The 12,471-nt window shown below is 36.4% G+C and overlaps 1 protein-coding gene across 2 annotated transcripts in view; it reads right to left on the reverse strand.

Moving 5' to 3' along the window:
- The window catches only part of LOC146817393 (uncharacterized), a 1,110,110-nt gene that overhangs the window by 758,523 nt on the left and 339,116 nt on the right, over positions 1-12,471 (reverse strand). The window contains exon 4 of one of the 2 annotated variants that reach the window (XM_085609207.1): positions 8,474-8,478. The exons of the other annotated variant lie outside the window; for it this stretch is intronic. Within the exon in view, the coding sequence (XP_085465333.1) occupies positions 8,474-8,478 (5 nt within the window). The remainder of the gene's footprint in view (positions 1-8,473; positions 8,479-12,471) is intronic. 2 annotated transcript variants of the gene reach the window in all.

The raw sequence follows: 12,471 nt of genomic DNA on the forward strand, positions 1-12,471 counted from the left end.
GTGATGTCACTGACCATGTCATGAGTGATGTAATATGTGACGTCATCAGCAGTGCATTGCGGGCGCGCGAGTTATAGTTAGCTGAACTAACTATAACGGGGCAATTTCATTGGTTTTTTACGAGTAAAATGTCCAGCTAACTATAACATGTGTGAAACCTATGGTTTTTTCACTGAATTTCTAAGGTTTTTTAAATGCTAATTCCTAACTATAACGTGTGTGAAACCCATGGTTTTTTCAGTGAATTTCTAAGGTTTTTTAAATGCTAATTCCTAACTATAACGTGTTTGAAACCCATGGTTTTTTCAGTGAATTTGCAAGGTTTTTTAAATGCTAATTTTTTTTTTATTCTTCAATTTTTTCTAACATATTTTTAATTTAATTTTCTTACCTTTTATAAAGACTATGCTTAAATTTTTAAAATTCTTTAATATGTTTTTTTTATATATTTTTTAAAATAAACATGTAAAATTTATTTCCAGTTTTTTTTATTTTTTTTTATTTTTTTTAGTACGCGTACCGTAAGCTCACGGTAAGCGTACGGTTTACGCAACGTTCGTAATCTTTCTACGCTGCTTGCGTATAGTTACGCACTTTGCGTAGCCGCGCGTACTGCGCGTGGGACGCGTGCGCGCTTACGCCACGCGCGCACGTTACGCGGAAGTGTCGGGGAGTGACTGTTATGCGCATGCGCGCAAGCGCGTGTCTTTTTTACGCGCATGCGCACTTTTGCCGTAAGCGTACCGTAAGCGTACCGTAAGCGTACGGTTGGTCATGTGATCATGAAACACAACTTTTGATTGGTTGAAACTACTTTCAGTTCTAGAACTCTCCTACACCACACCCATTCCCCTCATTTCTGCTTGTGATCCCTTAGGAGAAGGAGCTGGTTTGTCTTTGGGATACGATGGCAGAACAGCAGAGCCCTTCTGAGAGTGAGGCTAGCACCAGCAGCACTGTCTTGAGGCAGAGAGCGAGGAAACAAAAGCCTTCTTATGTTTGGGATTATTTTACTTTTCCTGAAGGCCAGCAAAAGGTGAATGCACCCTTAGTTACTTGCAGGCTGTGTCAGCGTGTACTTTCTAGAGGTAATCCTGACAGGAAGTATTCCTTTGGGAATCACACCATGAAGAGACACCTCCAGGATGTACACAGAAGGACACATGGTCATCTTTTTGGAGGTAACTCTTCAGAAAGACGAGCCAGTACATCCACAGCAGCTCAGCCTGGACCATCATCTGCAGGGCTGACTCCTTCTTCTGCAGGTCAGGTGAGCCCTTCATCTGTGGGGGGAGAATCTCCTTTTGCTGGCCCTCTGGAAATTAACCCTCGGTTTGCGAGGGTTGAAGTACGGTGCGCCACTTGTCACGATCTAATTACTTATAGGGAGACCAGTGTTTCCCTGGTGAACAGTAAAATAGATCAGCACACTTGTCGTACCGTCTAATATTCCCAATCTTTCTTTCCTCTGTCCCTGCATGAACACAACGGTTCTTTTAAGAGCCAACCTTATCTTTCATCTTTTTTTTACATATGTTTTTAAAAACTTTTTTTTATTTTTTTTTACCGTACGCGTACGGTGCGCGTACTTTTTTTTTTTTTTTTTAAAAACACTAAAAATCATTTATGACATTACATTGACCTTGAGAGACTACAATTATTATTATTGACTTACCATACTCACTGAAAAAATATTTATTCATTTCTTTTTAAAAAAAATAGTTTTAAAAATGTTTGTAGTTTTCGTAAATTTTCTATATCTATCTGGAAAAAAAGTAAAAAGTATTAATATTTTTAAAACTTTTTATAATACAGTACACATATTTACATTTTTTCCCAAAAAATATTTTTGCCTTATTTTTGCTGTTTTCAGAATATATTGCATTTCACTATAAATTGTGAAAGCAATTGCATTCATCATTTTACAGCGGGCAAAAAAAAATACCAATCACAAAGATTGTATTAAAAAAGCCCTGATTCTTTTTTTACTTAAACTTAACATTATAGAAATGCATAATATTGTAAAAAAATATCATCTAATACCAATACTTATTCCTTTAAAATACCGTCTGATATGTTTGTTTCAGAAGTATAATCACAATATTATATCTCAAATAACTCCAAAAAACATCTGATTTCATTTCCTTTAGGCCAAATAGTAATTTTAAATTTTTGTTTGGATTAAATTACCAACGGTAATCCAATAAAATTCTAAAGTTTAATTTGTCCAGATCTCACAGATTCTCTGTAACATTTTGGTTCACGAAAATTTTTTGATTAATTTATTTAGTCCACAATAGAATTGGTTACTTTTCCACATGGCCAAATAGTAATTTTTTAAATCATTTTTGAAAAAATTTCCAATGGCAGTCCAATAACATTCCAAAATATAAAATGTGCAGAAGTTACCGATAATCTCAAAATTATTGGTTTTTCAAAATTTCATTAAAAATTAAAAAAGTCCACATTACAATTGGTTATCTTTCCATTAGGCCAAATGATAATTTAAAAAAAATTTTTTTTACAAAATTGCAATGGTAATCCAGTAAAATGGTAAAATTGTTTTGTCCAGATCTTGCCAAGTCTCTCTAAAATTTAGGTTTCAGGAAGATTAGATATGAATTTGCTAAATCAAAAGGCAAACGTTGTTTGAAAATCAATTGAGAATCATTACACAGTGTCCAGCCTTTTTCACATTTAAGATAAACTGTGTAATGTCCAGAAGTAACAGTAGGTCCATCATGGAAAATTATTGCAACAGTTACAAAAGTATTTCCTGAAATTGATAATTGCTGTCCTGTAAACTTCTTTATTAAAGTATCCAATTTTGAACCATCAGCTCTACATCGTTGCATCATTAAAATTACATACTGTCCGTATTCCTTTAAAATTAATGTTGAAAACATGTCAGAATTACACTCACCACATTTCATGCTATGATTAGCATCTTTAACTAATTTTGCAAAAGTGACTGTTTTACTCTCTGGCAATGTCAAATAAATAAACCTTTCATTATCAACAATAGAGCCACTTATATTATAACAATTATCACAACTATGTTCCCATTTATAAGAGAGACCAAAAAAAATGTCAATGGGAACTCCTTCTTCTTCCACTACCTGAAGAAAATACATCAAAAATTCATGTGCATCTTGCTGTTCATTTTGAGAAAACTGTGTTCGTCCTGAACATACATCTAAAAGTTTTCTAATGTCAGTAGCACTTTCTATTTGAGTTTTATCTTTACTCAGCTTTTGAAAAAGGAGACAGCTCTGAACAGAATCTTTTTCCCTGATTTACTATTATCTGCTCTTGCAAACTTTCCAGATAAAATGCAACATTCAGCACTACATTTGCGTAGCAGTTGACACCAGAGCTATTTTCAAAATGACATCCTACAACCTGTTCTTCATTTTCCTTTTTCTTTTTGCTTGCAATTACATCACTCCTCTTTTTTTTCCTCTTCTCTACATCTTCACTACAGATATTCTCATTTTTCCTTTTACGAGAAACTACACGTTTCTCCAACACAGGATACTGACCTAAATGAGGAGCATAGCTTCTTCTTAATCTATTATACTCCTTTACACAATTTGTATCAGCACTAACTTTTGATTCTTCAAAGTCTATCATGAATAAACCTGATAATGTTTTGACTCGTGACAAAGCAACATATGCCATACCTTCTTTGAACACAGTTGAACCAATGTTCACAAATGCACAATCTACAGTCAATCCTTGAGACTTGTGAATAGTTACAGCATATGCTAGAGAAAACGGAAACTGCTTCCTACGTACATATAAGTCTTTCACAAGCATAAAACGAACTGTACAACGACAAATATCTTTAACTTCATCTATCTGATCAAATTTTATTTTTAAACATTCAATTCCTTCTTTTTTCTGATAATTAATAAAACCCACAACTCTTCCCATCGCTCCATTAACTAAACCTTTCTCAACATCCAAATTTCTCCTTAAAAACACTCTACAGTTCATGCAAACATATAGATTTTTTTCTAATCCAGCTGTTTTGGAGATGTTCTTCTCTAGTGAGTCCAATTTATTTTTCAGTTTGCCTGTTACTGTGACAGTAATTCTTCCATCCTCAATTTTGTCCACTGCTTCCAATTTCCTGATCTCTTCCTTTTCCAATTTCAAAAGCTCCTCATTGAATATTGAGCATTCACGTAGAGTTGGCATTAAGCAGATGACACTTTTGTTTTCTGCAATATTCTTGTATATTTTCTCTGCAACTATTTCTTCCTTTGGAAATAAATTATGTAGCAGCCGACTCTGTAATGCTTTTTTGCCAACTTCTGTGAGTAGTCCAATTCTGATATCTTTCAGAATACTTCCATATTCTTCATCGTTTGCTTGCCTCATATTAGTTGTAAGTTCCTTGTACTCAAAGAAGGACCAAATATTTGTATTTCCGATGCTTCCCAATGACTTCTTCGTGTCTTCATGTGTCACAGTATTAAACACTGGTTGTCCTTTAACTGGAGTAAGTTGCAAAAGATCTCCAAAAACTATGACGTGTTTTCCACCAAATAACACGTCATAGCCTGTCTTCAAAATTTGCTGCATTCTTAAATGCACAAAGGCAAGCATTAAGTTTGATACCATGCTCACCTCATCAATAATGAGAACTTGCATCTTCTTCAATACTCGTGAAACTTCCAAGGATGCTTCTCCAGTTAGCTTGTTGAATTGTATTTTGTTCTCATGCTCCACTGGTAACATTAGCAAACGATGTAAAGTGATTCCTTTTATGTTATATGCTGCTAACCCAGTTGGAGCAGTAACCACACAAGACAAAGTAGAATCCGTTTTTTGCTTTAGGTAGCTTCTGATGACTTTTATTAGGAAACTTTTTCCAGTTCCAGCTTGTCCGCTTACATACATCCTGATTGGATGAAATGATGTGCATGAGCACTCTTTTTTTACATGTAGAAATCCGTGATCAATTTTGTTTTTGATCTCTTCATAAATTTGTTGCTGCTCTTGATTCAGTTGTCTTTCCAAATTTTCTAAGTCTATAAATTCTTCTTGAGCTTGATTCATAGCCGTTTCCACTTCATTCATGGCTATTGATGCTTCATTTTCAACGATTGGTTGTCCTAGGGGATCTTGACTGTGTGTTCCTGAACTTTGGCTGTCCTGAGAACTGTCTCTAGCTATTTCTGCTGCAATTGTAGTTTCCTGTTCAATTTCTTCATTTAACATTTGCAGATAAGTTGTGAATGTATTGCATTGTATGCTGTCTTTGCAAGCATTAAATGAATCCTCATAGCTTTGAAATTCTCCCAGTAGTTCATCCTCTGTACGCCATGGTTTAAACAACTGTAAAAGAGCCAAGTAGTAAAATTCTTTCTTGTCGGTAGTGTCGCAACTCAGCTTCCGGTGATTTATCAAACTTCCTTTGGTTTGCTTCACCAAACATCCTTCTTCACCAACAACTTTATATTTTCCATTATTAATGTCTTCTGCAGCTTTCCGTGAATAAATGTAGTTCTGCAACACTTCATAGAGACACATGTTCTCCAGATGATGACTTCTCTTGGGATAATATGTGTCCAACATGTTTGTTTTCAATATATCTGTACTTTCTGGGTCATTCTCGGCCAAATATTCAATTTCTCCAACAGATTTCAGTACCCGATTTCTCATTGCTGCAAGGCCTAAACTTACCCAAATTATTCTTCTTGACTTCGAGTAGAGACTTGCAGAAGATAACCTATCTGAACATTCGTAGGATCCAATTTCTCGATGCGATAACATCTTCAAACTGAAACTGTACAGCTTCTTACTGACAGTCTTCTCGTGAGAAATCTCTTCCCACATTTCCTTCAATTCTGTTTTTTCTGATTTCGTAATGTAAGACGTTACATATCGTGCAACAGCAATGGAATTGTCAGCTACATACTGTATATCCATGTTAGCGTTCCACATGGATAAAATGACTGGGTTGTAGTCATTTATATTTTTTGATTCTTCTTTTCTTTTAAGGTTGTAGGTATTCTTAGGTGATTTTCTTGTGATAGTATGTCTCACAGCTGACATAAAACTGTTTACTCTTCCATTTGAAAGAACAGGTCTAGGAAATCCAAATCGACATTTAGTGTAGTATTTTTCTTTGCTCTTGTATTTCCGTCGACAGTATTTTCCACACCGATGACTTTGGAAACGTAAAACTTGCTCCTTTAACTTGTTCTCTTCTGTGCTTTTTGGTATACCACATGTTGCATATTCTTCAATGTAAGATAACACTGCTTCATCAGTATCTGTTCCAAACTTTGGGGCATCCTTGATCCACAACAGCATATGAATATGAGGAGCACCTCTTGCCTGGTACTCTTTTCTCCAAAAGAAATCCACTACTTCTCCAAGGGGTGGATTTTTTTATTGCAGATGAAGGACATCATAGCCTCAAATCTATGATTGAAATATCTGCAAACATTAACCGGATCCAATGAGCACAGTTCTCCTGCTGTCTTGTATTCGATGTTTTTAATGTTTGAATTGGCCTCTCGTAGAAAATCCAGTAAATCATCCCAAGCGTACTCGGCACAGCTTAGGGTAAGGAACCATGTTGGTGTTCCTAAATTGCGTAACATGCATTTTAGTTCACCATGGCGTCGGTACCAACATTCATTTGTCCCACGCTGACAAGCCATCAGATTGATCAGTTGTGTTTCCAAATGATCATCTCGGTGCTGCACTTTCTCCATAAAATCCTTAGCAGACACATTTTGTAAATGTACTCCACTTTTTAAAATGTGATTTACTGCATAAGACAGTGCAGACAAGTCGCTTTCAAATAAAAGATGGAACAAATAAGGAATACTTTGTCGAAATCTGGGATCTTCAGCATATAGTCTTGTAGTCCGATACTCTGAAGCTGGAATCTGTTCTGGACGTTCATCGTATCGTCCTCCTTTTCCCGTAGGAAACAGCTGGGGAAAACATCGAGCTTCCAAGCTCTCCTCCCATACACTCACGGGAGTTCCTTTTGCTTTCTTCATCTGAAAGAGATCAATATTGTCTCCCATAACTTCTTTCGAATGAAGAGGATGTATGCTAAAATGTTCATAAATTTCTTCTTCCTTTGTCTTGTCCACTTTTTCAATTTGTCCAGTTGGTGTTTCTGTGTCTTCCTGAAAATCTTCGTCTTCTTCTTCTTCTTCTATATAAATTGATTCATACCATTTGTTATTTTTTTTCAAATACAAATTTGCTCTTTGTACTTTCCGCACATCTACCAGCTCCTGCCAAATCTTCTTATTCTTTGTAGGTACACCATTAACCAGAATAATTAATGGTTCAGTTTCCAAAGTATCCGCATCAATAGTTTCCATATTTTTTTTCAAATCCAAGGGCAAATACACCACTCTACCTTTTAAACCTCTCAGTAAATCTGAAGGAGGTAATTTACCAGTTTTGGGCTCCATACGTACTATGGTCTGGAACGGATGAACACATTGAATGAGTATAGACTCATATGTATTTAATTCAGAAAGTTCAGCAGGAATAGCATCCAATTCTAAATTATTATGTACAGCTCTGGTCGGCATTCTATTTTCCTCTAACTTGTTGTAACAGTATTTACAAATACGCTGATCTTCACCCAATTCAAAACAATTTTCAAGAAATATATATGTGGCAAAATCCTTCCACTTATAATTATCTTCATTTTCACTCTTTCTGTAGAGATCAACATTCCTAGTTTGTTTTCTATAATGAGTTCTGCGGCAACAAATACAAGTAACATTTGGTCTTTCATTAGAGACTATTGCAAATTTTGTTATGTGATCATTAAATGTCTTACTTACAGAAGGTTCTACATTCTCTTCCACTTCTTCCTCATTTACTGTGTCCTTCTCTGCACTGTTTTGTTCAGGACCAAAGTAACAAAACTGAATTTCATCAACAACCTTCTCTACATCTGATACCGTTCCTCGGAACAGAGCCCTATTCAATTCATTTAACTTTATTGCTGGACTTTTGGCAAAATACAACCGTCTCACAAACTTTCTCATTTCAGTATGATGAACAGCCAGCATCCTAAAATGATGGAAAACACTATTGCACACTTTTCTAGATAGACAAGCCAGAGAATGACCCTGCAAACCAGTATTCTCTCTCACTCTGCATGGATCCAGACTTTGAAGCACCTTAATCTTCTGTTTTACACTTTTTTTACTATATTCTCTTAGAAACTCTCGAAATCTGTCAATAGATTCCTGACGCACAGTGCAAATACTACTACAATTCCAAGTGTACACTGGGGCTTTAGGACGTCTCCCCATTGCCTCATCTGCCATCACTTGTACCTCATCTCTTGGAACCATTATCTCCTTCTCCATTATGCAACCATTTTTTACTTCGTATGAACGACCTCTGGTGTCAACTGCATGCAGCAAACTATTACTTTGAAAATAGCTCTCTTCATTAAAAAAAGGTTCACTACTTGAACTATGCATCCACTTTCCTAAAAACACTTTACAAAAGTTTGTTCTGTTCACTACTCTTTTGCTTTTGCTTTGTGATTTCAGTACATTAACCATTTTATCTAATGTACGCATCCTATTCAAAATTAATATGAATAGTTTCCTTTTTAATTCTAATGCTTTTGCTGCAATGGCTTCAATTTCTTTTTTTCTCTTGTAATATTTTGCCTTTTGCTTATATTTCTTCACATCCTTTATCAAATTGGACATAACTCTTCTCTGAAACATTTTTCTACGTATTTCTTTAAACGCTGTTTTTCTGTTTATGTAAAACTTTTCAGTTGCAGAAGGTATATTTGCATTAACTAAATTCTCAATTTTTTGCTGTTCTCTTCGTTTTGTTACATTCTTTCCAGGACAGACATTTTGTACATTTTTCTTTGTTTTGAATATTTTTTTAAGAAATTGTTTTTTCTGCTTACCAGAAGATTTTTTCTTTTTCCCAACATGAGCATCTTCTACTAACTTTGGTCCTCCAGTTGTCTTCAAATATAGTTTTTTTTTTTAGCGTTTTTTGAACTCTAGATTTTGTAGGCATCTTAAATTTTGTTCACTGTTCTTCAGCAATACCTGAAAAAAACTAAAAAAAAATCCTTTATTGTATTTAAATATATTACTACATTTCTTTTCACAATAGTCACAAAACGAAATTTCTTTGCCAATTTGAATGCACACAAACTCCTCTTTTTTTTGGGCAAGTGAAAATCACTTTTACAAACTGTCACATTATGAAACCACTTTTCAGATTTTTTAAAAAGCCCATGTCCAGAGTGCTACACTCCAGCAAGGGCAACCAGCCTTAGTGAAGCTGAATGTATTTGCATTACAGACTGAAACCTGAAAACCCCTTGTAAATACTGTGCATGACTATACATGGCAAGCACATGGGTGTGTGCTAAGACTCTGCTTCTTCCCCCAAAAATTCGCTCCCCCTTTCCATCTAATGCAACTGTGAAATCACCAGAGCAAGACGCAATAAATCTCTGCCTATAATTCCTCTATGCACACAGAGTCATGTTTTCACATTAGTCCCAAAACGAAATTTCTTTGCCATTTTGAAAGCACACTTACTGCTCTTTTTTTTTCCGGGCCAAGTGAAAATCACTTTTTACAATTGGAAATCACTTTTACAGACTGACACATTATGAAACCACTTTTTTTGATTTATTTAAATGCACATGTCCAAGCTGTTTTTTCAGACCACCACCATGTGTATTCTCGGTGACTGCCTACACTCCAGCAAGGGCAACCAGCCTTAGTGATGCTGAATGTATTTGCATTACAGACTTAAACCTGAAAACCCCACTCGCTTGTAAATACTGTGCATGACTATACATGGCAAGCACATGGGTGTGTGCTAAGACTCTGCTTCTTCCCCCAAAAATTCGCTCCCCCTTTCCATCTAATGCAACTGTGAAATCACCAGAGCAAGACGCAATAAATCTCTGCCTATAATTCCTCTATGCACACAGAGTCATGTTTTTACATTAGTCCCAAAACGAAATTTCTTTGCCATTTTGAAAGCACACTTACTGCTCTTTTTTTTTCCGGGCCAAGTGAAAATCACTTTTTACAATTGGAAATCACTTTTACAGACTGACACATTATGAAACCTTTTTTTTTTATTTATTTCAATGCACATGTCCAAGCTGTTTTTTCAGACCACCACCATGTGTATTCTCGGTGACTGCCTACACTCCAGCAAGGGCAACCAGCCTTAGTGATGCTGAATGTATTTGCATTACAGACTGAAACCTGAAAACCCCACTCGCTTGTAAATACTGTGCATGACTATACATGGCAAGCACATGGGTGTGTGCTAAGACTCTGCTTCTTCCCCCAAAAATTCGATCCCCCTTTCCATCTAATGCAACTGTGAAATCACCAGAGCAAGACGCAATAAATCTCTGCCTATAATTCCTCTATGCACACAGAGTCATGTTTTCACATTAGTCCCAAAACGAAATTTCTTTGCCATTTTGAAAGCACACTTACTGCTCTTTTTTTTTCCGGGCCAAGTGAAAATCACTTTTACAGACTGACACATTATGAAACCTTTTTTTTAAATTTATTTAAATGCACATGTCCAAACTGTTTTTTCAGACCACCACCATGTGTATTCTCGGTGACTGCCTACACTCCAGCAAGGGCAACCAGCCTTAGTGATGCTGAATGTATTTGCATTACAAACTGAAACCTGAAAACCCCACTCGCTTGTAAATACTGTGCATGACTATACATGGCAAGCACATGGGTGTGTGCTAAGACTCTACTTCTTCCCCCAAAAATTCGCTCCCCCTTTCCATCTAATGCAACTGTGAAATCACCAGAGCAATACGCAATAAATCTCTGCCTATAATTCCTCTATGCACACAGAGTCATGTTTTCACATTAGTCCCAAAACGAAATTTCTTTGCCATTTTGAAAGCACACTTACTGCTCTTTTTTTTTCAGGGCCAAGTGAAAATCACTTTTACAGACTGACACATTATGAAACCTTTTTTTTTAATTTATTTAAATGCACATGTCCAAACTGTTTTTTCAGACCACCACCATGTGTATTCTCGGTGACTGCCTACACTCCAGCAAGGGCAACCAGCCTTAGTGATGCTGAATGTATTTGCATTACAGACTGAAACCTGAAAACCCCACTCGCTTGTAAATACTGTGCATGACTATACATGGCAAGCACATGGGTGTGTGCTAAGACTCTGCTTCTTCCCCCAAAAATTCGCTCCCCCTTTCCATCTAATGCAACTGTGAAATCACCAGAGCAAGACGCAATAAATCTCTGCCTATAATTCCTCTATGCACACAGAGTCATGTTTTCACATTAGTCCCAAAACGAAATTTCTTTGCCATTTTGAAAGCACACTTACTGCTCTTTTTTTTTCCGGGCCAAGTGAAAATCACTTTTACAGACTGACACATTATGAAACCTTTTTTTTTAATTTATTTAAATGCACATGTCCAAACTGTTTTTTCAGACCACCACCATGTGTATTCTCGGTGACTGCCTACACTCCAGCAAGGGCAACCAGCCTTAGTGATGCTGAATGTATTTGCATTACAGACTGAAACCTGAAAACCCCACTCGCTTGTAAATACTGTGCATGACTATACATGGCAAGCACATGGGTGTGTGCTAAGACTCTGCTTCTTCCCCCAAAAATTCGCTCCCCCTTTCCATCTAATGCAACTGTGAAATCACCAGAGCAAGACGCAATAAATCTCTGCCTATAATTCCTCTATGCACACAGAGTCATGTTTTCACATTAGTCACAAAACGAAATTTCTTTGCCAATTTGAAAGCACACTTACTGCTCTTTTTTTTTTCGGGGCAAGTGAAAATCACTTTTTACAATTGGAAATCACTTTTACAGACTGACACATTATGAAACCTTTTTTTTTTATTTATTTCAATGCACATGTCCAAGCTGTTTTTTCAGACCACCACCATGTGTATTCTTGGTGACTGCCTACACTCCAGCAAGGGCAACCAGCCTTAGTGATGCTGAATGTATTTGCATTACAGACTGAAACCTGAAAACCCCACTCGCTTGTAAATACTGTGCATGACTATACATGGCAAGCACATGGGTGTGTGCTAAGACTCTGCTTCTTCCCCCAAAAATTCGCTCCCCCTTTCCATCTAATGCAACTGTGAAATCACCAGAGCAAGACGCAATAAATCTCTGCCTATAATTCCTCTATGCACACAGAGTCATGTTTTCACATTAGTCCCAAAACGAAATTTCTTTGCCATTTTGAAAGCACACTTACTGCTCTTTTTTTTTCCGGGCCAAGTGAAAATCACTTTTTACAATTGGAAATCACTTTTACAGACTGACACATTATGAAACCTTTTTTTTTTATTTATTTCAATGCACATGTCCAAGCTGTTTTTTCAGACCACCACCATGTGTATTCTCGGTGACTGCCTACACTCCAGCAAGGG

The sequence above is a fragment of the Triturus cristatus genome, chromosome 6 (genome assembly GCF_964204655.1).
Source record: "Triturus cristatus chromosome 6, aTriCri1.1, whole genome shotgun sequence".
Taxonomy (NCBI): domain Eukaryota; kingdom Metazoa; phylum Chordata; class Amphibia; order Caudata; family Salamandridae; genus Triturus; species Triturus cristatus.